The sequence below is a fragment of the Oncorhynchus keta genome, chromosome 23 (assembly GCF_023373465.1).
Source record: "Oncorhynchus keta strain PuntledgeMale-10-30-2019 chromosome 23, Oket_V2, whole genome shotgun sequence".
NCBI lineage: Eukaryota > Metazoa > Chordata > Actinopteri > Salmoniformes > Salmonidae > Oncorhynchus > Oncorhynchus keta.
Window position 1 is genome coordinate 31,557,673 of NC_068443.1, and position 23,742 is coordinate 31,581,414.

The 23,742-nt window shown below is 43.2% G+C and overlaps 2 protein-coding genes across 2 annotated transcripts; one reads left to right on the forward strand and one right to left on the reverse strand.

Moving 5' to 3' along the window:
* Window positions 1-11,321: 11,321 nt before the first annotated feature.
* On the forward strand, window positions 11,322-13,927 carry LOC118402167 (frizzled-8-like). Its single transcript, XM_052477034.1, has one exon. It carries the CDS (start codon window positions 11,649-11,651, stop codon window positions 13,401-13,403), a length of 1,755 nt encoding a protein of 584 aa, XP_052332994.1. The 5' UTR covers window positions 11,322-11,648; the 3' UTR covers window positions 13,404-13,927.
* Window positions 13,928-20,539: 6,612 nt separating this feature from the next.
* LOC118401695 (gap junction delta-4 protein-like) lies at window positions 20,540-23,031 on the reverse strand. Its single transcript, XM_035799274.2, has 2 exons — window positions 22,801-23,031; window positions 20,540-22,536 (listed from the first exon to the last, which is right to left on the reverse strand). The coding sequence occupies exons 1-2, from the start codon at window positions 22,862-22,864 to the stop codon at window positions 21,365-21,367; spliced, it is 1,236 nt and encodes a 411-aa protein (XP_035655167.1). The 5' UTR covers window positions 22,865-23,031; the 3' UTR covers window positions 20,540-21,364.
* Between the last annotated feature and the right edge of the window lie 711 nt (window positions 23,032-23,742).

Below are 23,742 nucleotides of genomic sequence, written 5' to 3' on the forward strand. Positions count from 1 at the left end.
ATAAAGGTCTAAGTATTTTTCAATTGCAGTATTTACTAGTAACTAGATATGTCAGACATCCGCTTTAATACTTGAAATAAATCTGATGGGGAACATTATCTCCGAGGTCACTACTGTTAAATCAGGACAAGATATAGCGGAGGACAGAAGCCCTCTATTACGGAACTGCTAGTCTCGCTTGGCCATCCTTCCAAATCTCGTCTTGTTGACCTAACTATTGGACTATTGGACAATTTCAAACAGAATGTGAGAAGTCTGGACTTTCCAAGGCTTTTATTTTTAATTTAACCTTTATGTAACGAGGCAAGTCAGTTAAGAACAAATTCTTATTTACAATGACAGCCTACCAAAAGGCCTCCTGCGGGAACGGGAGCCTGGAATTAAATAAAATAATTAAATACAATATAAATATAGGGCAAAACACACATCACAGGTGAACGGAAAGGCTCTGGAGCAACGAACCGACCTTGCTGTCTCTGCCTGGCCGGTTCCCCTCTTTCCACTGGGATTCTCTGCCTCTAACCCTATTACAGGGGCTGAGTCACTGGCTTACTGGGGCTCTCTCATGCCGTCCCTGGAAGGGGTGCGTCACCTGAGTGGGTTGATTCACTGATGTGGTCATCCTGTCTGGGTTGGCGCCCCCCCCTTCGGTTGTGCCATGGCGGAGATCTTTGTGGGCTATACTCAGCCTTGTCTCAGGATGGTAAGTTGGTGGTTGAAGATATCCCTCTAGTGGTGTGGGGGCTGTGCTTTGGAAAAGTGGGTGGGGTTATATCCTTCCTGTTTGGCCCTGTCCGGGGATGTCATCGGATGGGGCCACAGTGTCTCCTGACCCATCCTGTCTCAGCCTCCAGTATTTATGCTGCAGTAGTTTATGTGTCGGGGGGCTAGGGTCAGTTTGTTATATCTGGAGTACTTCTCCTGTCCTATTCGGTGTCCTGTGTGAATCTAAGTGTGCGTTCTCTAATTCTCTCCTTCTCTCTTTCTTTCTCTCTCTCAGAGGACCTGAGCCCTAGGACCATGCCCCAGGACTACCTGACATGATGACTCCTTGCTGTCCCCAGTCCACCTGGCCGTGCTGCTGCTCCAGTTTCAACTGTTCTGCCTTATTATTATTCGACCACGCTGGTCATTTATGAACATTTTAACATCTTGGCCATGTTCTGTTATAATCTCCACCCGGCACAGCCAGAAGAGGACTGGCCACCCCACATAGCCTGGTTCCTCTCTAGGTTTCTTCCTAGGTTTTGGCCTTTCTAGGGAGTTTTTCCTAGCCACCGTGCTTCTACACCTGCATTGCTTGCTGTTTGGGGTTTTAGGCTGGGTTTCTGTACAGCACTTTGAGATATCAGCTGATGTACGAAGGGCTATATAAATACATTTGATTTGATTTGATTTATGGACTGTTGTTTCTCTTTGCTTATTTGAGCGGTTCTTGCCATAATATGGACTTGGTCTTTTACCAAATAGGGCTATCTTCTGTATACCACTCCTACCTTGTCACAATACAACTGATTGACTCAAATGATTGGCACGCCTGTTAATTGAAATGCATTCCAGGTGACTACATCGTGAAGCTGGTTGAGAGAATTCCAAGAGTCTGCAAAGCTGTAATCTTGGCAAAGGATGGCTACTTTGAAGAATATAAAATACTTTGAAATATATCAAATATATCTTGATTTGTTTCACACTTTTTAGGTTTCTACCTGATTCCATATATGTTATTTCATAGTTTATGTTTTCACTATTATTCTACAATGTAGAAAACAGTAAAAATAAAGAAAAACCCTCCAAGCTTTTGACTGGTACTGTATCTGTTGCATTGTGTTTATCATTATTTTCTTCATTATTGTACTTATCACCAAGATGTTTGTGTGTGTGAGAGGTGTGGGGAATGTGGGGAGGGGTTGGAGGCAGACACACCTGAAACTGTTTAGCAGCAAATCTCTGGCTAAACAAAACAGACAGGGGAGTCTGCTACAACTACAGACTGGGGAGTGAATCACACTTGGAGAGTGTTGGTGCTGGGGGTGTAAGGTGAAGTTAACCCTAGACGCTGATCTTGGGTCAGTTTTCCATTTTCCCCACTAATGGTTAGGTTTTGGGGGAAGGAAAGCTGATCCTAGATCGGTACCTAGGGAGAATTCACCCTGAAGCGTGGTGGGCAGTACTGACAGATATAGCTAGGCTATATTTGTATATTGGATATTCATAGGATGCTTAGAACTCAGCAACAGGACCATATTCCTTCAGAGACTAAAGGTGGCATCCTTAAGACTGTCTACAAACTCTAAAGTAAACATAATTTGGAGAGAGAGGGGCCTAATCTCTTTCCTGGAGTCATAAATGAGACCTAATTACCCTCAGCCCCATCTCCTAATACACATACAGTATATACGGTTTCAAATCAAATAAATTATTCCTTTTTACCTTGGGACTAAAATTACATGTTCATTTACTTTTCAGACATTCTGAAACCTGATTTAGTTAGACAAATAGGTCTGTATGCCCAGTTGAAATATCCAGAGAAAAGGCCAGACTGACTGCTAAAGAAATCAATCATAAGTTGTTAATGAGGGCGCCGGAGGGTAAGGCTGCCATCTTATTGGCTCTCAACCAACCATGCTATTTTGATAGCTTTTTTTCCGCTTTGTTTGTAACTTGTTTTGTACATCATGTTGCTGCAACCATCTCTTATGACCGAAAAGAGCTTCTGGACATCAGAACTGGGATTATTCACCTCAAACTGGACAAGGAGTTCATCTTCAATGAGTCGGATGCGAGGGATATACTGCAGACACCCGACCATACCCCAATCCCGTGATTCCCTGGAGAAGGAAACTGAGATTTCGACGCAAAAGATCAGGATGCCATGCGAGGATCAGGCGACGACGAGTGGCTAATCTTCCCTTGCCTTCCATTCTGCTAGCTGACGTTCAATCACTGGAAAATAAATGGGACGAACTGAAAGCACGTATATCCTACAGCTGACGGGTTATACACTCTATCGGCAAGACAGAACAGCAGCCTCTGGTAAGACACGGGGCAGGGGCCTATACATTTATGTAAACAACAGCTGGTGCATGATATCTAAGGAAGCCTCAACTTTTGCTTGCCTGAGGTAGTCTATCTCATGATAAGCTGTAGACCACACTATCTACCAAGAGAGGTTTCTTCTGTATTTTTCGTACCCGTCTACATACCACCACAGAGCGAGGTTGGCACTCAAACCGCACTCAATTCCACCATAAGCAAACAGGGAAACACTCATCCAGAGGCGACACTCCTTGTGGCCGATGACTTTAATGCAGGGAAACTTAAATCAGTTTTACCGAATTTCTATCAGCATGTTAAATGTGCAACCAGAAGGAAATTCTAGACCACCTTTACTCCACACACAGAGACGCGTATAAAGCTCTCCCTCGCCCTCTATTTGGCAAATCTGACCATAGCTCTATCCTCCTGATTCCTACTTACAAGCAAACATTGAAGCAGGAAGCATCAGTGACTCGGTATATAAAAAGGTGGTCAGATGAAGCAGATACTAAACTACAGGACTGTTTTGCTAGCACAGACTGGAATATGTTTCGGGATTCTTCCAATGGCATTGAGGAGTACACCACATCAATCACTGGCTTCATCAATAAGTGCATCGAGGATGTCGTCCACACAGTGACTGTACGTACATTCCCCAACCAGAAGCCATGGATTACAGGTAACATTCGCACTAAGCTAAAGGGTAGAGCTGCCCGCTTTCAAGGAACGGGACTCTAACCCGGAAGCTTATAAGAAATCCCGCTATGCCCTCCGACGAACCATCAAACAGGCAAAACGTCAATACAGGACTAAAATCGAATCATACTACACTTGACAGCTATTACAGACTACAAAGGAAAGCACAGGCGAGAGCTGCCCAGTGACACAAGCCTACCAGATGAGGTAAATAACTTCTACGCTCGCTTCGAGGCAAGTAACACTGAAACATGCATCAGCTGTCCCGGATGACTGTGTGAACACGCTCTCCTCAGCCGACGTGAGAAAGACCTTTAAACAGGTCAATATTCACATGGCCGCTGGGCCAGACGGATTACCAGGACGTGTACTCCGAGCATGCGCTGACCAACTGGCAAGTGTCTTCACTGACATTTTCAACCTCTCCCTGACTGAGTCTGTAATACCAACATGTTTCAAGCAGACCACCATAGTCCCTGTGCCCAAGAACACTAAGGTTACCTGCCTAAATGACTACTGACTGGTAGCACTCACATCTGTAGCCATGAAACAATTTGAAAAGGTGGTCATGGCTCACATCAACACCATCATCTCAGAAACCCTAGACCCACTCCAATTTGCATACCGCACCAATAGATCCACAGATGATGCAATCTCTATTGCACTCCACACTGCGCTTTCCCACCTGGACAAAAGGAACACCTATGTGAGAATGCCATTCATTGACAACAGCTCAGCATTCAACACCATTAGTGCCCTCACTAAGTTAAGGACCCTGAGAGTAAACAACTCCCTCTGCAACTGGATCCTAGACTTCCTGACGGCCTGCCCACAGGTGGTAAGGGTAGGTAACAACACATCCTCCAAATATGATCCTCAACACGGGGGCCCCTCAGGGGTGCGTGCTCAGTCCCCTCCTGTACAACTCATGACTGCACGGCAAGGCACAACTCCAACACCTTCATTAAGTTTGCCGATGACACAACAGTGGTAGGCCTGATCACCGAAAATGATGAGATAGCCTATAGGGAGGAGGTCAGAGACCTGACTGTGTGGTGCAAGGACAACAACCTCTCCCTCAACGTGATCAAGACAAAGGACATGATTGTGGACTACAGGAAATGGAGAACCAGGCACGCCACCATTCTCATTGACGGGGCTGTAGAGGAGCAGGTTGAGAACTTCAAGTTCCTTGGCGTCCACATCACCAACAAACTAACATGGTCCAAGCACACAAAGACAGCCGTGAAGAGGGATTGACAAAACCTATTCCACCTCAGGAAACTGAAAAGATTTGGCAGGGGTCATCAGATCCTCAAAAGGTTTAACAGCTGCACCATCGAGAGCATCCTGATGGGTTGCATCACTGCCTGGTATGGCAACTGCTCGGCCTCCGAGCGCAAGGCACTACAGAGGGTGGTGCATACAGTTCAGTACATCACCGGGGCCAAGCTTCCCGCCATCCATGACCTCTATACTAGGCAGTGTCAGAGGAAGGCCCTAAAAATTGTCAAAGACTCCAGCCACCCTAGTCATAGACTGTTCTCTCTGCTACCGCACGGCAAGCAGTACTGGAGCACCAAGTCTAGGTCCAAGAGGCCTCTAAACAGATTCTACCCCCAAGCCATAAGACTCTTGAACAGCTAATCAATTGGCTACCCAGACTATTTGCACCTCCCCACACTGCTGCTACTCTCTGTCATTATCTATGCATAGCCACTTTAATAACCCTACCTGCATGTACATAATACCTCAATTACCTCGACACCTGTTCCCCCGCACATTGACACATTGACTCTGAACTGGTACCCCTGTGTATAACCCCACTATTGTTATTTACTGCTGCTCTTTAAGTATTTGTTTTTCTTATCTCTTACTTTAAAAAAAAATTAGGTATTTTCTTTAGACTGCATTGTTGGTTAAGGGCTTATAAGTAAGCATTTCACTGTAAGGTCATATACAAATTATTTGTATTTATAAATCTTTCGTAACATAACAATCGTAAACAAGTATCATTCTTTTAAGTTGTTGAAATGGTTCACAATATGTTTCAAATAACTGTGTTGTTGACCTTAATGATAAACTCAATAAGCTCAGAAAGAAACTCAAAATCGACCATCACTTAGACGAAGCAGAACCACTCAATTCTGCCGTTAATACCTATCATTTGACTGATTCAATTGGGGTCAACTTTGCCACAAGGGAATTACATGGCTGCCATGTTTCATGTGGTGGGAACGTAGAGAAAAGACATGAGAGGTGGTCCTCGGCAATGAGTCTTTACAAATCTACACGTGTGTCTCAAATGAGTCTCTGTCTCCCTCCCTCTTTCTCCTTCCCCTCTCTCAATTTCTCTCTCTCTAGTTCTTTCTTTCTGTGTGTCTCTCCCTCTCTCTCTCCCTGGCATCATGAACTGTGAGAGCCCTGGGAGCATAACGAGAGAGAAGGGGGGAGTAGGTCCCACTCTGGCCAGAGAATGTAGGCCTAGAAATGTAGTTTTAAACAGATGCAGTAATTCCATTTCCACCCTTTTAAATTTGGAAAGCAGGGGGCCCATACGTAATCCAACACCTGCTATCACAGTTACACACAGGGGGCGTTTCAACAGTTGGTTGCTGGACTGCTGCTCTATCTGTCTGTTAATCAATACGGGTCCCTATAGATTCTGATAGACACACCGTATTTCCAGGGCCCGCAGTGCACTGTTATAGGGAATAGGGTGCCATTTGAGACGCACACACAATCAGGGTAACTGATGCGGCTCCTCATCTGCTGGTCTCCATTATATTGGCCTATGACCCTGAGACTGGACACCTGTTCTTTTCTGCAACTTTCACCTGCAGTTCAAAGCTTGTGTGCATTCTAAATGGCACCCTCTTTCCTGTATAGTGCACTACTTTTGAATAAGGCACGTAAGGCTCTGGTTAAAATGAGTGCACTATGTAGGGAATAGAGTGCCACTTGGGCACAAACCCCTCTGATGGGGGCAGGGAGACGAGAGGGGAGGGGAAGCACTCACGGAAATCTATTTAAAATGTCAATGCAGTAGACACAGGCTGGCTTTGGAAGCACGGCTCTGCCAGATTTGCTCGAAACAAAATGCAAAAAAAATGACAGACCACATAAGCAGTATACCTCAATATTTGTAATTATGTGCATGTCACACTGTTTACTCAACTTTCAGTCTAAGTATTACTTGACATTTTTAGTTGGCTCAAACTTAGCTCCAACATGAGAAAACATAGGCAAAATTCAGTCAACTTAAACATTTCCTCATATGTTCATTCAACTAGAAATTATTATTTTGGCATCTTACCTATATAAAAAAAGGCTGTGGTTTATTGATTTTTTTCCTGAAATTGCAGTAACTGTCGCAGTCGGACCAGAGTTTTCCCTTATCTCGTAGTAGGCTAACCTAACTAACTCAGGACCCTAGTTGTAGCATATGAGATAGTAATAAATCAGATGTAAAAAGTGGTTTTATATGGGCTGTGATGGGACCAGATCATTTTTCTAATCAGGTCATAATTATGGCCCTAGGGAGGATGAAAACATTAAAACCCTTTACACAGACAAAGAGACAACAACTGCGATTGGACAAAAACAAACAGGGCTGAGCTCGCTGTTTGCTGCGTTGCATTGTGTAGGCCCTTCAAACTTGACTCTGGACCTCGAAGCCAGTTCCACTGCATTTTTTTCATTGTTACCCTCTAAGCAGGGACTGATTTAGACCTGGGACACCAGGTGTGTGCAATTAATTATCAGGTAGAACAGAAAACCAGCAGCTTCTGGACCTCGTAGGGTAAGAGTTGAATACCCCTGGTGTAGGCCTTTGCATCTGTCATTAAAAATATACTCAAGTAGTGTGTCAATACTATTGTGTGTCAATCATTTTGGATTTAAAAGGCCTAGGTAGCCTTGCCACCTGAGGTGTAAATATATATCAAATTTACTCACATTCCCATTTCCTCAGAGCACAAATAAATGGGCCTATTTTAGGCTATAAATACGTAGCTTAGGATATAAAAACCTGACCAGGCCCAGATGGGACAGAGCGCAATGGCTTCTCAAGACTACCTGCAGCTGTGGTTGTTATCAGTAGGCTACAGTTGATCAGACTGAAGCACTGACTAATTCTGCAGCTTAACAAACCATGAAGCATTTAATTTAATTTTTGGGGTGGTGGGTATGGGCTTCTATATACAGTGCCTTCAGAAATGACTCATACCTCTTGACTTATTCCACATTTTGTTGTTTTGTTACAGCCTGAATCCAAAGTGGATTAAACAAAACAAATTGTCTGCCCCATCTACACACAATACCCCATAAAGACAAAATTAAAACATGTTTTTTTTTAATGTTTGCTAATTTATTTCAAATGAAATACATAAATATCTAATTTACATAAGTATTCACACCACTGAGTTAATACTTTGTAGAAGCATCTTTGGCAACGATTACAGCTTTGAGTCGTCTTGGGTATGTCTGTATAAGCTTTGCTCATTTAGATTTGGGGATTTTCTCCCATTCTTCCTTGCAGATTTTCTCAAGCTCTGTTAAGTTAGATGGGGAGTGGTGGTGAACAGCAATCTTCAAGTCTTTCCACAGACTTTCAATGGGATTCAAGTCTGGACTTTGGCTGGGCCACTCAAGGGCTTTCACATTATTGTTCTGAAGCCATTCCAGCATTGCTTTGGCTGTATGCTTCGGGTCATTGTCCTTTTGGATCGTAAATCTTCACCCCCAGTCTAAGGTCATTTGCACTCTGAAGATGATTCTCAGTAAGGATTTGCCTGTATTTGGCCTCATTCATTGTTATCTCTATCCTTACCAGTCTCCCAGTCTCTGCTGCTGAAAAGCATCCCCATAACATGATGCTGCCACCACCATGCTTCACGGTAGGGATGGTGTTAAATAGGTAATGAGCTATGCCTGGTTTTCTCCAGACATAGAGCTTTGCATTCAGGCCAAAGAGTAAAATTTGTGTCTCATCAGACCACAGAATATTTTGCCTTATACTCGCATAGTCTTTCATGTGGCTTTTTGCAAACAGCAGGCATGCTGTCATGTGCCTTTTTCTCAGGTGTGGCTTCCCTTTGGCCACTCTCCCATTAAGTCCAGATTGGTGAAGTGCTGTAGAGACTGTTGTCCTTCTAGCAGGTTCTCCCATCTCAGCCAAGGAACTCTGTAGTTCTGTCAGAGTGGTCATTGGGTTCTTGGTCTCCTGCCTGATCATGGTCCTTCTTGCCCGGTTGCTCAGTTTGGTCGAATGGCCAGCTCTAGACAGAGTCTGGGTAGTTCCATATTTGTTTACTTTCCCAATGATGGAGACAACTGTGTTCTTCAAAACTTTCATCACTCTAGCAATTGTGTTATACCCTTCCCTCAATATATTACAATTTAATCTCAGAGATCTATGGACAGTTCCTTGGACTTCAGGGAATAGTTTCTGCTCTGACATGCACTGTCAACTCTTATATAGACAGGTGTGTTTCTTTATAAATCATGTCCAAACAATTGAATAGGCCACAGGTGGACTCCAATCAAGTTGTAGTGAAATCTCAAGGATGATCAAAGGAAATTTGGTGCACCTGAACTCAATTTGGAGTGTCTTAGCAAAGGGGTGTGAATACTTATGCAAATGAGATATTTCTGCATTTTATTTTCAACAAATGTGCAAAAATGTCTAAAAACATGTTTTCACTTTGTCATTATGGGATATTGTGTGTATATTGGTGAGAAAATATATATTTAATCTGTTTTGAATTCAGGCTATAACACAAGAAAATGTGGAATATGCCAAAGGTTATTAATGCTTTCTGATGGCACTGTAAAACCACACCTATTGGTGAATTCCCTTATACCCACGTTTTCAGTCACAATTTGCTTTTACCACATGTAATGATTTGCATGATATTGATCAAAATGAAGCCTGGTTTGTTGTAATGTAATTTAGGCCTGCTGTATTTTATATTCTATTCTATGGAGAGGGTTAATCATTCATTACCTAATGATGACATGCCGCTACAGCAACTCTGTGCTTCTGTCTTGAAGCTAAAATGTAATGAGTGTAGCCTACAGACGAGAAAATAAACCCCTTAATTGTCTGCACATACTGTACATGCTTGTGAATTGTTGCATTACTCAAGAGTGTTATTTGGTTTGGTTGCATTATTCAAAAGTGTAATAATGTTTTAGAAGAAAAGTTTCTGTCATTGTTGAATAGTTTGTGCTTACTGGCTTGTGGCTACTGTGATATTTACGGTCAATTCTCTCTCTCTCTTTCTCTCTCTCTCTCTTGTAGGACCTGAGTCCTAGGACCATGCCCCAGGACTACCTGGCATGATGACTCCTTGTTGTCCCCAGTCCACCTGGCCGTGCTGCTGCTCCAGTTTCAACTGTTCTGCCTGCGGCTATGGAACCCTGACCTGTTCACTGTGATTACCATTATTTGACCATGCTGGTCATTTATGAACATTTGAACATCTTGGCCATGTTCTGTTATAATCTCCACCCGGCACAGCCAGAAAAGGACTGGCCACCCCTCATAGCCTGGTTCCTTCCTAGGTTTTGGCCTTTCTAGGGAGTTTTTCCTAGCCACTGTGCTTCTACACCTGCATTTCTTGCTGTTTGGGGTTTTAGGCTGGGTTTCTGTACAGCACTTTGATATATCAGCTATATAAATACATTTGAACATTTGATTTGAATTTGGGCTGCGGACCAAGAATGTCGCATTGCCAACCTCAACGAAAGGTAAGGCAAGGGTGTAGTGTGAATTAAAAAGTAGAATTCTCTTTTGCCACCCCACTCAGCAGAATCTCCTTCATATAGTGGGAATAGGGCCTTAGACTATTGACACACATCCTCAGCATGTTTGTTAGCCATTGGCAGACATTTCACTAATCACCTCCTCAGCATGGGGCTTATACAAGCCCTAAATCAAACAATGGCACCTCAATTAAGACAAACACATTTTTCTTTAGTTTAGGACAACCCCCTGGGGTCTCCTAACTATCTCACATTAACCCCCAGGGTCTCCACCCTCCCCTAAAGTTTGAATATTTATCTTGGGTCTATGCCTACTACAGTGTTAAAGGTTTACAATGAACGTGTTCCTTTAAAATCACAGATAAACCGGTCTTTCTCAAATAATTGTATCCATGATTGACTGAAATGTAAATATCATGTTGAACGTGAAAACGCATACACTGTAGTCTAATAAGGCCTAACGTTACCCAAGAAGTGCAATGCAACGAATCAAATGGCAACAATGTTCTCGGTAACGTGTTAGTTAATTTAGCCACAATTGAATGTAAAAGTCCAATTCAATTCACTCAATAAACTCCTCCCCCTCGTTTAATAACTTGCTATGCATCGCTTTGTACGGGGGAGGAAGAATAAACCAAGACCAAGTAATTAAAAATATTCTATAAAATGAGAAAACGTAAACAAACACCTTTGAAAAATACTTGATTGACTTCCCTAGTTCCCCGCCCCTGTCGCTCTGTGATTAGACGCTCCGATAGGGGGAGTGACTTCGCTGCGCCTCCCTCCAGATATATTCCATTAAATGCGTTCGCCAACAACTGTTAACATGCAGAGCGAGCGATTAACGGTGGTGCCAAATGGAGATATCGGTGCGTAAAATATATTCTGTCAGTCAACAGTCCACAGCAGACGGAGAAGAGTGGTAGTTTTTTTTTTACAAAATAACGTAAACATAGAATAAACGATGTGATGTGTGGATTCCCTAACATTATTATACCAGCCAGAAGACACCCGAAGGCTTGCTTATCCCCAAAAACACCGTCTGCGCCAAGGATGAGTTTACCCGCATCTCTGGAATAAACGGACTCTACAGCCTACTTGCAAGCGCAAGTTCGCTGGCACTTTGAAGCAGACGAATTCAACAGTGAATGAGGATGGAGTGCCAGCTGCTGGGGTGGTGCATGCTTTTTGCACTCGTTCTACACAGGTCGAGCTGCGCCGCGGCGAAGGAGCTACAATGCCAGGAGATATCCGTGCCTCTATGCAAAGGAATCGGCTACAACTACACCTACATGCCCAACCAGTTCAATCACGACACACAGGACGAGGCAGGGCTGGAGGTGCACCAGTTTTGGCCCCTGGTGGAAATCAAGTGTTCTCCGGACCTGAAGTTCTTTCTCTGTAGCATGTACACTCCTATTTGCCTGGAGGACTACAAGAAGCCCCTGCCGCCGTGTCGGAGTGTCTGCGAGAGAGCCAAGGCAGGCTGTGCGCCTCTGATGAGGCAGTACGGATTCCCATGGCCAGACAGAATGAGATGCGATGTATTACCAGTGCAGGGTAACCAAGATACATTGTGCATGGACTATAACAGAAGCGAGACAACGACTGTTTCTCCAGTTGTTGCAAAGCCCACAAACCGCCCCGTTAAACCAATAAACCCACGAAAGAAGAATGGACACGGGCGTTCGAATGTTCCTAGTAAACACAAACCTCAGAGTTCTCCTTGCGAACCCCGGTGTCACTGCCGCGCGCCCATGGTTCAAGTCAACAGTGACAGTCATCCTCTATATAACAGAGTTAAAACGGGACAGACTCTGAACTGTGCCATGCCCTGCCACAATCCTTACTTCTCCCAAGACGAAAGGACATTTACTGCATTTTGGATAGGACTATGGTCCGTGTTATGTTTTATCTCCACTTTTGCAACAGTGGCAACTTTCTTAATCGACATGGAGCGGTTCAAATATCCGGAGAGACCCATTATTTTCCTCTCTGCTTGTTACATGTTTGTCTCCGTCGGTTATATTGTCAGACTAATTGCTGGACATGAACAAGTGGCTTGTAACATGGAGCATGATACCGAACACATCCACTACGAGACCACCGGCCCTGCGCTTTGTACCATTGTATTTCTGCTCATCTACTTCTTCGGCATGGCAAGTTCAATTTGGTGGGTTATTCTGTCCCTTACTTGGTTTCTGGCTGCGGGGATGAAGTGGGGGAATGAGGCCATAGCCAGTTACTCCCAGTATTTTCATTTAGCTGCCTGGCTGATACCCAGCATGAAATCAATAGCTGTGTTGGCGTTGAGTTCAGTGGACGGGGACCCCGTGGCTGGAATATGCTACGTTGGCAATCAGAACTTGGATAACCTCAGGGGCTTTGTTTTGGCGCCGTTGGTTATCTATCTGTTCATTGGGACTATGTTTCTCCTGGCTGGATTTGTGTCACTGTTCCGGATCCGGAGTGTTATAAAGCAAGGAGGAACGAAAACAGACAAGTTGGAGAGACTGATGATCAGAATAGGTATTTTTACAGTGCTTTACACTGTCCCAGCCACGATTATAGTAGCATGTTACTTCTATGAGCAGCACAACAGACAGACTTGGGAAATAACCAATAACTGTTCCTGCTTGTCGGAGCATGAAATGCAAAAGCCAGACTACGCTGTGTTCATGCTCAAATATTTCATGTGCCTTTTGGTTGGCATCACGTCCGGCGCGTGGGTCTGGTCGGGGAAAACTTTAGAATCCTGGAGAAAATTTTGCACCCGCTGCTGTTGGGCCAGCAAGACCACGAGCGGGTCAATGTACAGTGACGTTAGCACGGGACTGACGTGGAGGTCTGGCACTGCGAGCTCTGGCTCTTGTCCCAAACAGATGCCATTGTCTCGGGTTTGAAAAGGAAGAATAGACATCTAATTATGTTGGGATTGTCCATCAGCGTGTTCAAATTAACACATTAACGAGCACGTAATGATTTCTCTTCTTACTCAATGAGACCCGCAGCCAGTTTAGCACCATATAAATATAATGTGATGTGATTCTATGCTTACTGTTGAGGACCAGTTCAATGACATACACAATACAGTGATATTTTTCGATAGGCGGAAATTCAAGGTTATATCTACTGTTCTATTCCTTATTACAAATAGCCATATTGTCTTAAACACACCATTTATTAATTCGAAAGAGAGACTTGGCTTTGTCTCATTTTAACTTGTAAAATTTGCTTAGCAAAGATGGTTTGAAGTATGCTGTCTCATACGGGTTTTGTTGGTGTTTAATGTATTTATATAATTATTCATGTAAAAACATTGTACATTTGTATATAAAATGTAGGCCTATACGAGATTGTAAATGTGTATAATTAACTTTGATAGAAGATCTTTATTTTGAGAATAAAACCATTTTTATAAAATGTTTACCTGTGCGTCTTGGTAGTCATTCTGTGCCAAAGCTGTAGGCTACATTTAGCAAATTTGCTTTTGTTGTCTTCCTGCCATGAGAATAGATTTTTGGATAAGTTAGAAAGGCTATTCATAAATTGTCAAACAATTATAATTCATAGAAACGTATCCCTACTTGTGTATGGATATTGGGTTCCTTTTGGGTAGCATTGGTGAAAACAGTACACTTTTACGTATTGTAGATGCGACCGCGGGAAGGATTCGGAATAACATTGAAATGGCAATGAAAGCCTTACAGGTGGTCTGTTTGAGTAATCCTCTCTCGACGGAACCCCTCTGTGCGACAATTATGTTACAAGTCTTGCGTCTTCTGCCCCCAATTAATACTGACGACCCAATGAAACGTCAAATACTGCCTAGGTCTCGCTTGAATAAAGTGTAGGCAGGCTATCAGACTCTGCATGGACGTGGCACTGACCTCATATGAATATGAAATTATAAAGATTCTACTACTATTCTTTTTGAAGTTTGTGTGGAGCAGAGTTCAGAATACCCACTGGTGTGCATAATTGGTTGGGTGTCCCATCTTACTGTCAAGATGCCCTAGGCCTGATAATTAAGATGTCAGACAGTGATGGAGTGGGACAGTAGAACTGAGTCCCAAAGGGCAACCTATCCCTATAGTGCACTACTTTTGACCAGCGCCATATGGGTCCTGGTCAAAGTAGTGCACTATATGGGGAATAGGGTGCTATTTGGGACGCACTTCCAAACAAACAAGCTAGGCCCACTAGGCCGACCCTCTGCCTTCCCCGTTAGAAGGTAATTACGTCCCAGTGTGTGGTCGGTTTACTCTGAAAGCGCTTAAACAGCTTGCTTATCTTCTTAACAAGCATAGAGACACTGTTGCATGTGAAAACTGCAAATAGGACCCCTGCTTGTGGCGAAAACACTCGTTTAAGAGCGAGACCTGGGTGTAAAGAATCTCAAACCTTATAAAATGAAGCCCGTGTTTACTTTTACGCAGAGGGGCATGTTTGTGTTGATCCAATATCCATATATATATATATAATAATAGAAAATACAAAATATTTTTGCAAATACATACCACTGTTTTTGTTAATTTGGACATTCAGGAGATGTAGTGTTCATCACAAAAACATGTACTTATCTATTTTTTTTAAACTGTCCAACCAAACAGGGATTTTACAGCATGATGTTATTGGGACCCAGTGGTCATGCCTCTCATTCTACTTGATAAACTGCATCCTGACTTTAGTTCAAGTTGTATCTGTAACTTCATTAAGCCAAGGCAGCTTCATGAGAGCAGGAGCAACGCTTCAGGTAGACAGACTACTGCAGTTCAATAATATCATACCGCCACCTTGTGGAAAAATAATTAAAATAAAATTGTATTTGTCTCGTGCGCCAAATACAACAGGTGTTGTATGCTTACTTACAACCCCTAACCAACAATGCAGTTCAAAAAATAGAGTTATGAAAATATTTACAAAATAAAATAAAGTAAATAAAAATAAATAAATAAAAAAGTAACAATAAAATAACTATAACAAGGCTATCTACAGGGGGGGTACCGGTACTGAGTCAATGTGCGGGGGTACAGGTTAGTCGAGTCCGGGTCGCTATTTGATTCATTGTTCAGCAGTCTTATGGCTTGGGGGTTAAAGCTGTTAAGGAGCCTTTTGGACCTAGAATTGGCTCTCCGGTCCTGCTTGCGGTGTGGTAGCAGAGAGAACAGTCAATGACTTGGGTGACTGGAGTCTTTGAATTTTTTGTGGGGCCCTTCCTGTGTTACAAGCTTTTTGGGGGACCTTCCTCTGTGTTGCAAGCTTTCAACAAGCCTGTAATGAGCACTCAATAAATGTTAATGTTAATAAATAACATGTTTTTTCCCAATGCCAATTATAAGTGAATTGATATTCCAATAAAATGTTAAACAGTTGGTAGGCCTATAGCCTATTCATAACAATATAATGTATGGTTGACAAACATGTGGCCACAACTAGGATTCAGCTCAGAGACAAAGTTAGAGGTTGGTAGGGTGCCATCGTCCCAAATGGCACCCTATTATACTGCAGCCCCCAGTAAAAATCAACAGAGGAAATGAGGTCATGGAGGTCACACTGGATCCACCTCCTGCCAAGATAAACAGGAGGCCGTCCATAGAAGGCGACCCAAATGGCACCCTATTCCCTATAGTTCACTACTTTTGACCAGAGCCCAATGGCCTTGGTCAAAAGTAGAGGAATACGTAGGGAATAAGGTGCCATTTAGGACGAAAACATGGTATCCCATTTAACCCCCCATCCCCCTGAACTGCTAAAGCACATTGAATGGTGTCTTTGTCTACTGATTCAATTGGTTTTCTGTCATTGATTGAGATACATCTGTTTTAAATTGAATACAGAAGTAAGATGACGCCCACAGTTAAACACGCTGTGGCGCAGAATCCAAACGTATACAGAGTATTGTATATACAGTAGATTTGCCCATATCGATACAATTCCATAAAGATGCTGTAACAAAAAACATTAAAGCAAGTGTTTTATTCAGTTCTCACCCATTCATTAGCCAGCTGGTCACCCTGTGTTGTTTTGTAATCAACCAGCAGAAAAGCAGGCTCTCTAACTCCTTCCCCACTTTATTTTCAAACAGAGTCGTGCATCATTCATGCTGCCTCTGCTCTGATAAAGTGTTAGTAGCTCAATGTACAATTCCTCAATACAGTCTCCACTTATTTCCCTTCCACAGCAGTCATATTCACTAGGCCCTAAACTGAAGAAAACGTACTGAAACATGGAGGGACCACCTGACTTTGTTCTTTACGAATCGCTTGTTTTCATTTTCTTTTGGAAAATGGTTTGCCATGTTTTGATATGTTGTGCACTAATGCACTACTACCCAGTAGGCTTGCAGGGAATGGTTCATTGTATGTAGTGATATTTTTTCATGTACATTTAGTCTGACAACATCAAAGGAATGAGGAATGGATTTTTTCTGTCACCAAGGTCAACAAGCATATAATCCTAATGATCTGTCTAAAGGTGAAAAGTATTTTTGGCAATATTCTTTATAGACTTTTGATGTTCTATTATGTTCATGTCTATCACCAGTTGCATTTACCCATGAGATCGGAGTGCTCTAGGTACAGCATGTAGGGCCATTGATGGGTTGCAGCATTTTTACATTAGGAATTCTTCCAAAATGGCACCCTGTTCCATGTATAGTGCACTTTTCACCAAGGCCCATAGTGGACTATATGGAATAGGGTTCCATTTGGGATGCAAATGAACAGTGGATCAATCAGGGGAATAGGAGCCAATGACTAGAAGGAGCTGATTTGTTATTTTCACTGTTCTCCCTTTCCCCTGGACACTGAACATTATGTTTGAAAAACTAATTCATAGAAAATTGAATGATTTAACATATTGTAAGAATAATGTTATAATTTACTATTTTACTATTCAACTAAGGAAATGTATGTACATGTACACATATAGAAATGTCCATAGACTTCGCCTTGCTCATCTCTGGCAAGGTGGTTCTTCTTTTCATCTGCACTTTCATACATCTACCAGAAGAGGTCAGTATGGCTTACACTTACTTATTCCGACATTATTAGACCCTCAGTTGTTTAAATGGATTTCCAACATGGCTGTAACTATTACATGTGAGGACACCGAGTTTCAGCAGTCATTTGTTTGTAAAAAAAAAAAAAAAAAAAAGTATATATATTGTACACATATTGTACAGATTGGATGCATTCTATCACAGTGCCATCCGTTTTGTCACCATAGCCCCATATACTATACCCACCACTGCAACCAGGTCATCTAAGTCTTTGCTAGGTAAAGCCCTGCCTTAGCTCAGCTCCATGGTCACTATAGCAGCACCCACCCGTAGCACGCGCTCCAGCAGGTATATTTCACTGGTCACCCCCAAAGCCAATTCCTACTTCGGCCGCCTTTCCATCCAGTTCTCTGCTGCCAATGACTGGAACGAACTGTACAAATCACCTCACTAGCTTTATAAGCACCAGCTATCAGAGCAGCTCACAGATCACTGCACCTGTATATAGCTCATCTGTAAATAGCCCATCCAACTACCTCGTCCCCATACTGTTATTTATTTTATTTATTTTGCTCCTTTTCACCCCAGTATCTCTACTTGCAAACTCATCTTCTGCACATCTATCACTCCAGTGTTTACTTGCTATATTTGTAATTGTTTCACCACTATGGCCTATTTATTGCCTTACCTCCCTTATCCTACCTCATTTGCACACATCGTATATAGACTTTTTCTATTGTATTATTGACTCTGTTTGTTTATTCCATGTGTAACTCTGTGTTGTTTGTGTCGCACTGCTTTGCTTTATCTTGGCCAGGTCGCAGTTGTAAATGAGAACTTGCTCTCAACTAGCCTGCCTGGTTAAATAAAGGTGAAATAAAATAAATAAAAACAATAAAATCAATTACGGTTCAACATCTAAATATTGCTCCCAGCGTTGATAACTCAGAATGCTTATATTCTTGACCTGATTGATTCATTATGGCGCCTGCCTTTGTTCATTATGTTCGCCTTCTCCACCGGATTTGCCTTTTTGTGCAACAAATTCCCACTCTCTCAAACGACGGTAACTCCGCCCTCTCGAGGCCCTGAGATATGAAACAAACTACCCCAGCTCACAGTCAGATCAATAGGTAACTACTGCTGACAGTGTATTTGGGAGATGCTGGACAAAAAGCTATTAAAAAAAATATAGATACACTATATACAAAAGTATATGGACACCCCTTCAAATTAGTGAATTTGTCTATTTCAGCCACACCAGTTGCATAAAATAGAGCACACAGCCATGGCCTTACTAAAAAGCTCAATGACCTTCAAAGTGGCACCGCCACCTTTCCAACAAGTCAGTTTGTCAGATTCAAATTTTTGCCCTGCTAGAGCTGCCCTCATCAACTGTGAAAGCTGTTACTGTGAAGTGGGAACTTCTAGGCGCAACAACGGCTCAGCCACAAAGTGGTAGGCCACATAAAAGTGGTAGGCCACACAAGCTCACAGAATGGGACTGCCGAGTGACCGAGCAGCCGCACAAAAGCCTAAGATCACCATGCGTAATATCACTCGGCTGCAGTGGTGCAAAGTTCGCCGCCATTGGATTCTGAAGCAATGGAAATGCATATTTCTAGAGTGATGAATCACGCTCACCATCTGGCAGTCCCACGGATGAATTCCAGCTACCTGCCCCAATGCATAACGCCAACTGTAATTTTTGGTGGAGGAGGAATAACGGTCTGGGGCTGTCGTTCATGGTTCGGGGCTAGGCCCCTTAGTTCCAGTAAACAGAAATCTTAACGCTACAGCATACAATGACATTCTAGAAGATTCTGTGCTTCCAACTTTGTGGCAGCAGTTTGGGGAAGGCCCTTTCCTGTTCCAGCATGACAACGCCCAAGTGCACAAAGCGAGGTCCATACAGAAATGGTTTGTCGAGATCGGTGTGGAAGAACTTGACTGGCGTGCACAGAGCCCTGACCTCAACTACATTGAGCACCTTTGGGATGAATTGGAACGTCGACTGGGAGCCAGGCCTAATCGCCCAACATCAGTGCCCGACCTCACTTATGCTTGTGGCTGAATGGAAGCAAGTCCACGCAGCAATGTTCCAACATCTAGTGGAAAGCTTTCCCAGAAGAGAAGAGGCTGTTATACCAGCAATGGGGGGAACCAACTCCATATTAATGCCGATGATTTTGAATTACATTCTCAATGGACAGGTGTCCACATACTTTTGGGCATGTAGTGCATGTCAGTCAAGTGGCTAGCTGCTGGCAGAGACTTATATTGCATTGATGTTGAAGGGCTTTGGTAGGTCTATTACTTAGCTTCTTACTTCATCCTTCTAGCTGGTTAACGCTAAACAGTGTACCTCAGCAGGAGCAAAAAACAGCTCATAATAACTTTGCTTTACAGAGTTAGCCAATGAGACAGACAGTGACGTGGTGAGACTGACGCAGGCTGCAATGCATGGTGGGAGAAGTAGAGACATAGTGGTTCGTAGAATAGTTCCCAAACTTGGGGTCAGGGCCCCATGTGTGGTCTCCTGAGAAAATATGGACTAATCTTATCAAAGTTAGTACCTTAAAAAAAACAAGATGTGTTTCAATATGAACATCTCCACATGGCCTATCCTCCCAATAGGCCTACATTACAATGCAAACAATACAGTTCTACAAATGTAATGCGTGTTTGTTTTGTCGCTGATGCGACGTGTCAGTGTGAATCATTTCCTCATATTTCCTCCCTTTCAGGGCTATAATATTACAATTGTATAGCTAATAGGCTAGGTGCCTGTAGATCGCCTGACGTGAACGAACCTACATCAGCCCAAGTGATAATAGCCGGGATCATTTTTACTTGTTTTTGCTATTCTCCAAATAGCATTTAAAAAACATTATTTAATTCCAAACCTCACTAAAACTCACCATGGTTACAGCCCTGATTTCAAAGAAGGTAATAATTACGGCAGTCCCATGTGTACTAAAATGTTTAATATAGTCTGTACACTCACTCAAAAAACAGAACACATAAATCCCTATGGTAGTTGAAATGATTTATTTAAAAATAAATAAAAAATAAAGTAGAATAAAAAATAAAAAATCAAGATCGTTTGAAATCCTACACTACTGCTATACTGGATGAAGGCTTTAGACAGGATTCAATCCAAAGCGCATTGCATTGTGCTTGACTTTTAATTTAAGGTAAATCTACAATTGAGCTGTCATCCACGGTATTGACTGTGAACTTGATCTCCGCAAAGGTCGGGAACATCGTTGAGAGTACAGTGCAGTTCACTGTAACACACCTTGGATTGAGGTCTCTGCCCTTGTGTATTTGTCTAGGAGTCAGGTGCTCTTCCATTCACCTCAAACCTAAGTCTTCCATCACGGGCCTCCTTTAAGGCCATTGACCTCTCCCGAGGTCTCTTTCGGGTCTACGGTTTCCTTGGATGCCACAGCAGAGTAATGTTCCTTTGTGACTCTCAGTTCTCCAAGTGACGTTGGCGGGGCCGGAGCATGTCAGTCTTGTCTGACTGTTGTTGGTGAAACCAATGAAAAAAAAACATTTGAGCTGAACAACAGCTGTGTGCTGCCACCATTGTCCTTGAAGGTCAACTGGCATTGTTTGAGTCACTCATTCTAATTCTGTAAGCCAACACAAACAGCTCTATAGACAGAATGTGGTCACTAAGTATAAAGTCAGCAAAATGTAATGTATAGCCCATTATTACATTCAGGAGGAAAATTCATTGAAGTGTAAGTAATGAGTAAATCATCAATAATGTTTAACTAAAAAAAAGACAGTCACATTGTTGTGTTTCGCCCTTGCACAGAATTACATACATTTAAACAATTAAAATAAACTTTATTCTGCATCTGACGAGGAAGAAGAACCACTGGAGGAGCTTGACGTGCCCCTTACCCCCACTTCCTGCAGGATGACTTCCTCCTGGAGTCTGTCACGGGACTCTGCACTATCATAATGCTGCTCCAGGAGTGTTGAGTCTACCACGTTGTAGCAGCCGTGCCTCCGGCCACTGTTCATTGGCGAGGGGGTAGACTGGCGTGAGACTACCACTGGGTTTCTCTCTAACCCCCGGGAGAGGGGGACTGGAGATGAATGGGAGATGTGGTTTGGATGAACAAAGCGACCGTTCAATGGCGGCGGAGGCTCCATCCTTGCAGCTCTCCGTGGTGGCCTTCTCCCCTGCAGGGGTGGGGCAGCCACCCTTACCTGGGTCTCATTGTTTATTCTCACTCGTCCGTGTGAAAGGTCACTGTTTGGGATACACCTCGAGGTCGGTTTGTCAATGTGACTTTGTCCTCTCTTTAGGACAGTTTTAAGAGCGTTCTGGGCATACAGGACTTCAATATCCTCCCCAACTCCTTCATTCATGAACAGTCCGCCTTCCTTCAGCTCCTCCTCTCTCCTCCCCTGTGTCACCATGCGCTGCACGGAGCACATCAAGTCCGCCAGACTCAGTAGCAGAGACAGGGATGCAGCCCCCAGCATGAAGTTGAGCATGATGGTCTTCTCTGTGGGGCTGGATATGTAGCACTCCACCATGGACGTACAGGGGGACTCATAGCACTGGAAGCGCCTGGGGACAGAGAAGCCATAGAGGTAGTACTGTCCGGTACTGAACGCTACCTCCAGTAAGATACGCAGTAGCAGGTCCAGGAGGTAGGCCCTTAGAAAGTTAGGCGTCCCTTTTGGTAGGGAATGTTGATGGGTACACAGAGCCCCTGCCGGACTTCTGCTGCCGGGGAAATAGTTCCCTCCGATACGAAGCGCTGACGATACTTTGTGGACGATATACAACATGAACATTATATGAGGGAGACAGAGCATGATCAGTTGGAACAGCCAGAAGCGGAAGAGGGAGAGGGGAGCAAAGGTGTCGAAGCAGACGTTGGTGCAGCCCGGCTGGATGGTGTTGCACACAAAGTGCTCCTGCTCGTCCCGGAAGAGGGGATAGCCAGAGAACAGGAGGATGAGTAGTCTCAGGACCACCATTAAGATCAACCACGTCTTCCCTGCATCAAGAGCCAATCAATTAAATATTCACTTACACACTATTTTAACGTTAGACACCAATATTGAAAACAAAGCTATTTGCTAGTAACATTAACTATCAAAAGAAGACCATCACGCTCTCCCCTAAACATTTTGTTGGTGCGGAAAACCTGTGAATCAAATAAGTAATTTAATGGTCTGACTGCACTCAAAAATATGTTGCATAAAGGCCCGAGAAACATCAACTATCTCATACATATACCATGCACATTATGTTTACCTACCCAGGAAAGTGACGTTGTGATTGAAAGTAATAAAGAGCATTTCCATTAGGCGCGTCTTCTCCATGGTGTAAACAAGCAGCTCATCCCACGGTCTGTATACCTTCCTCCAATCCAGGTTACTCAGCGAGGGTCTATTTCAGTCTGATCAATCCAATTCTATTCAACCAATTCACTTCGATTCAATTCAAATCCAACGGTCTCATTGAGTCGTAGACAAGTGGCTCCAGCGTAAGTTCCCTAGCTGTTCCCCTGTGTGTGTGTGTGTCCACTAGACTATAGATCTCTCTCAAGTGTTATAAACAGCTTAGTGACAAGACACCAGGGACCTCTCTGTGCTATTATTATCATCACGCCAAAATCATGTTACCATCAAAGCATTGCTAGGATATTTCAACAAATTACTCAGACAACTGGTTGGGTCTACATGAACTCAGAGTAGCATAGTGACTATAATGGTACTCAGATTGAAGGTTACCGGGTTAAAGATTATAGAACAATAATGAGAACGTAGCTCTCACCAATGGTGATGGTCTGAGCCATGAGCCTCAATATCCATGAACCTACTGACCGCGAACGTCAAGGTTCGTGCGTAAATAGCTGAGTGATTCACGACGATTGTGGTGCTTCCCAAATGGCACCCTCATTCCCTGTACAGTGCACTACTGTTGACCAGAGCCTATGGTCCCTGGTCAAAAGTAGTGCACTATATAGGGATTAGGGTGCCATTTGGGACACAAGCCTGCTACTCCATGCTGGATATGTAACAGTATAGCTTCTGTCCCTCTACTAGCGCACAGCTAACTAGCTAGCATTTCCATTGGCTACGGATACACTGGTAATAGGGTGATTTAGTGATTAGCATACACAGTCTTTAACAAGTTCTCCACATATAAAAATAAATGAATACAACTGTCGGACAACCAGATTGGAAATAAGTGTTTT

What these genes read in the sequence shown, in the direction of transcription:
- LOC118402167 (XM_052477034.1), top strand. Translation starts at nt 11,649, where the DNA reads ATGAGGATGGAGTGCCAGCTGCTGGGGTGGTGCATGCTTTTTGCACTC.
- LOC118401695 (XM_035799274.2), bottom strand. Translation starts at nt 22,864, where the DNA reads ATGGAGAAGACGCGCCTAATGGAAATGCTCTTTATTACTTTCAATCAC. An exon ending in TCACAACGTCACTTTCCTGG is followed by an intron (nt 22,537 to 22,800) that starts GTAGGTAAACAT and finishes CTCTTGATGCAG; the next exon opens with GGAAGACGTGGTTGATCTTA.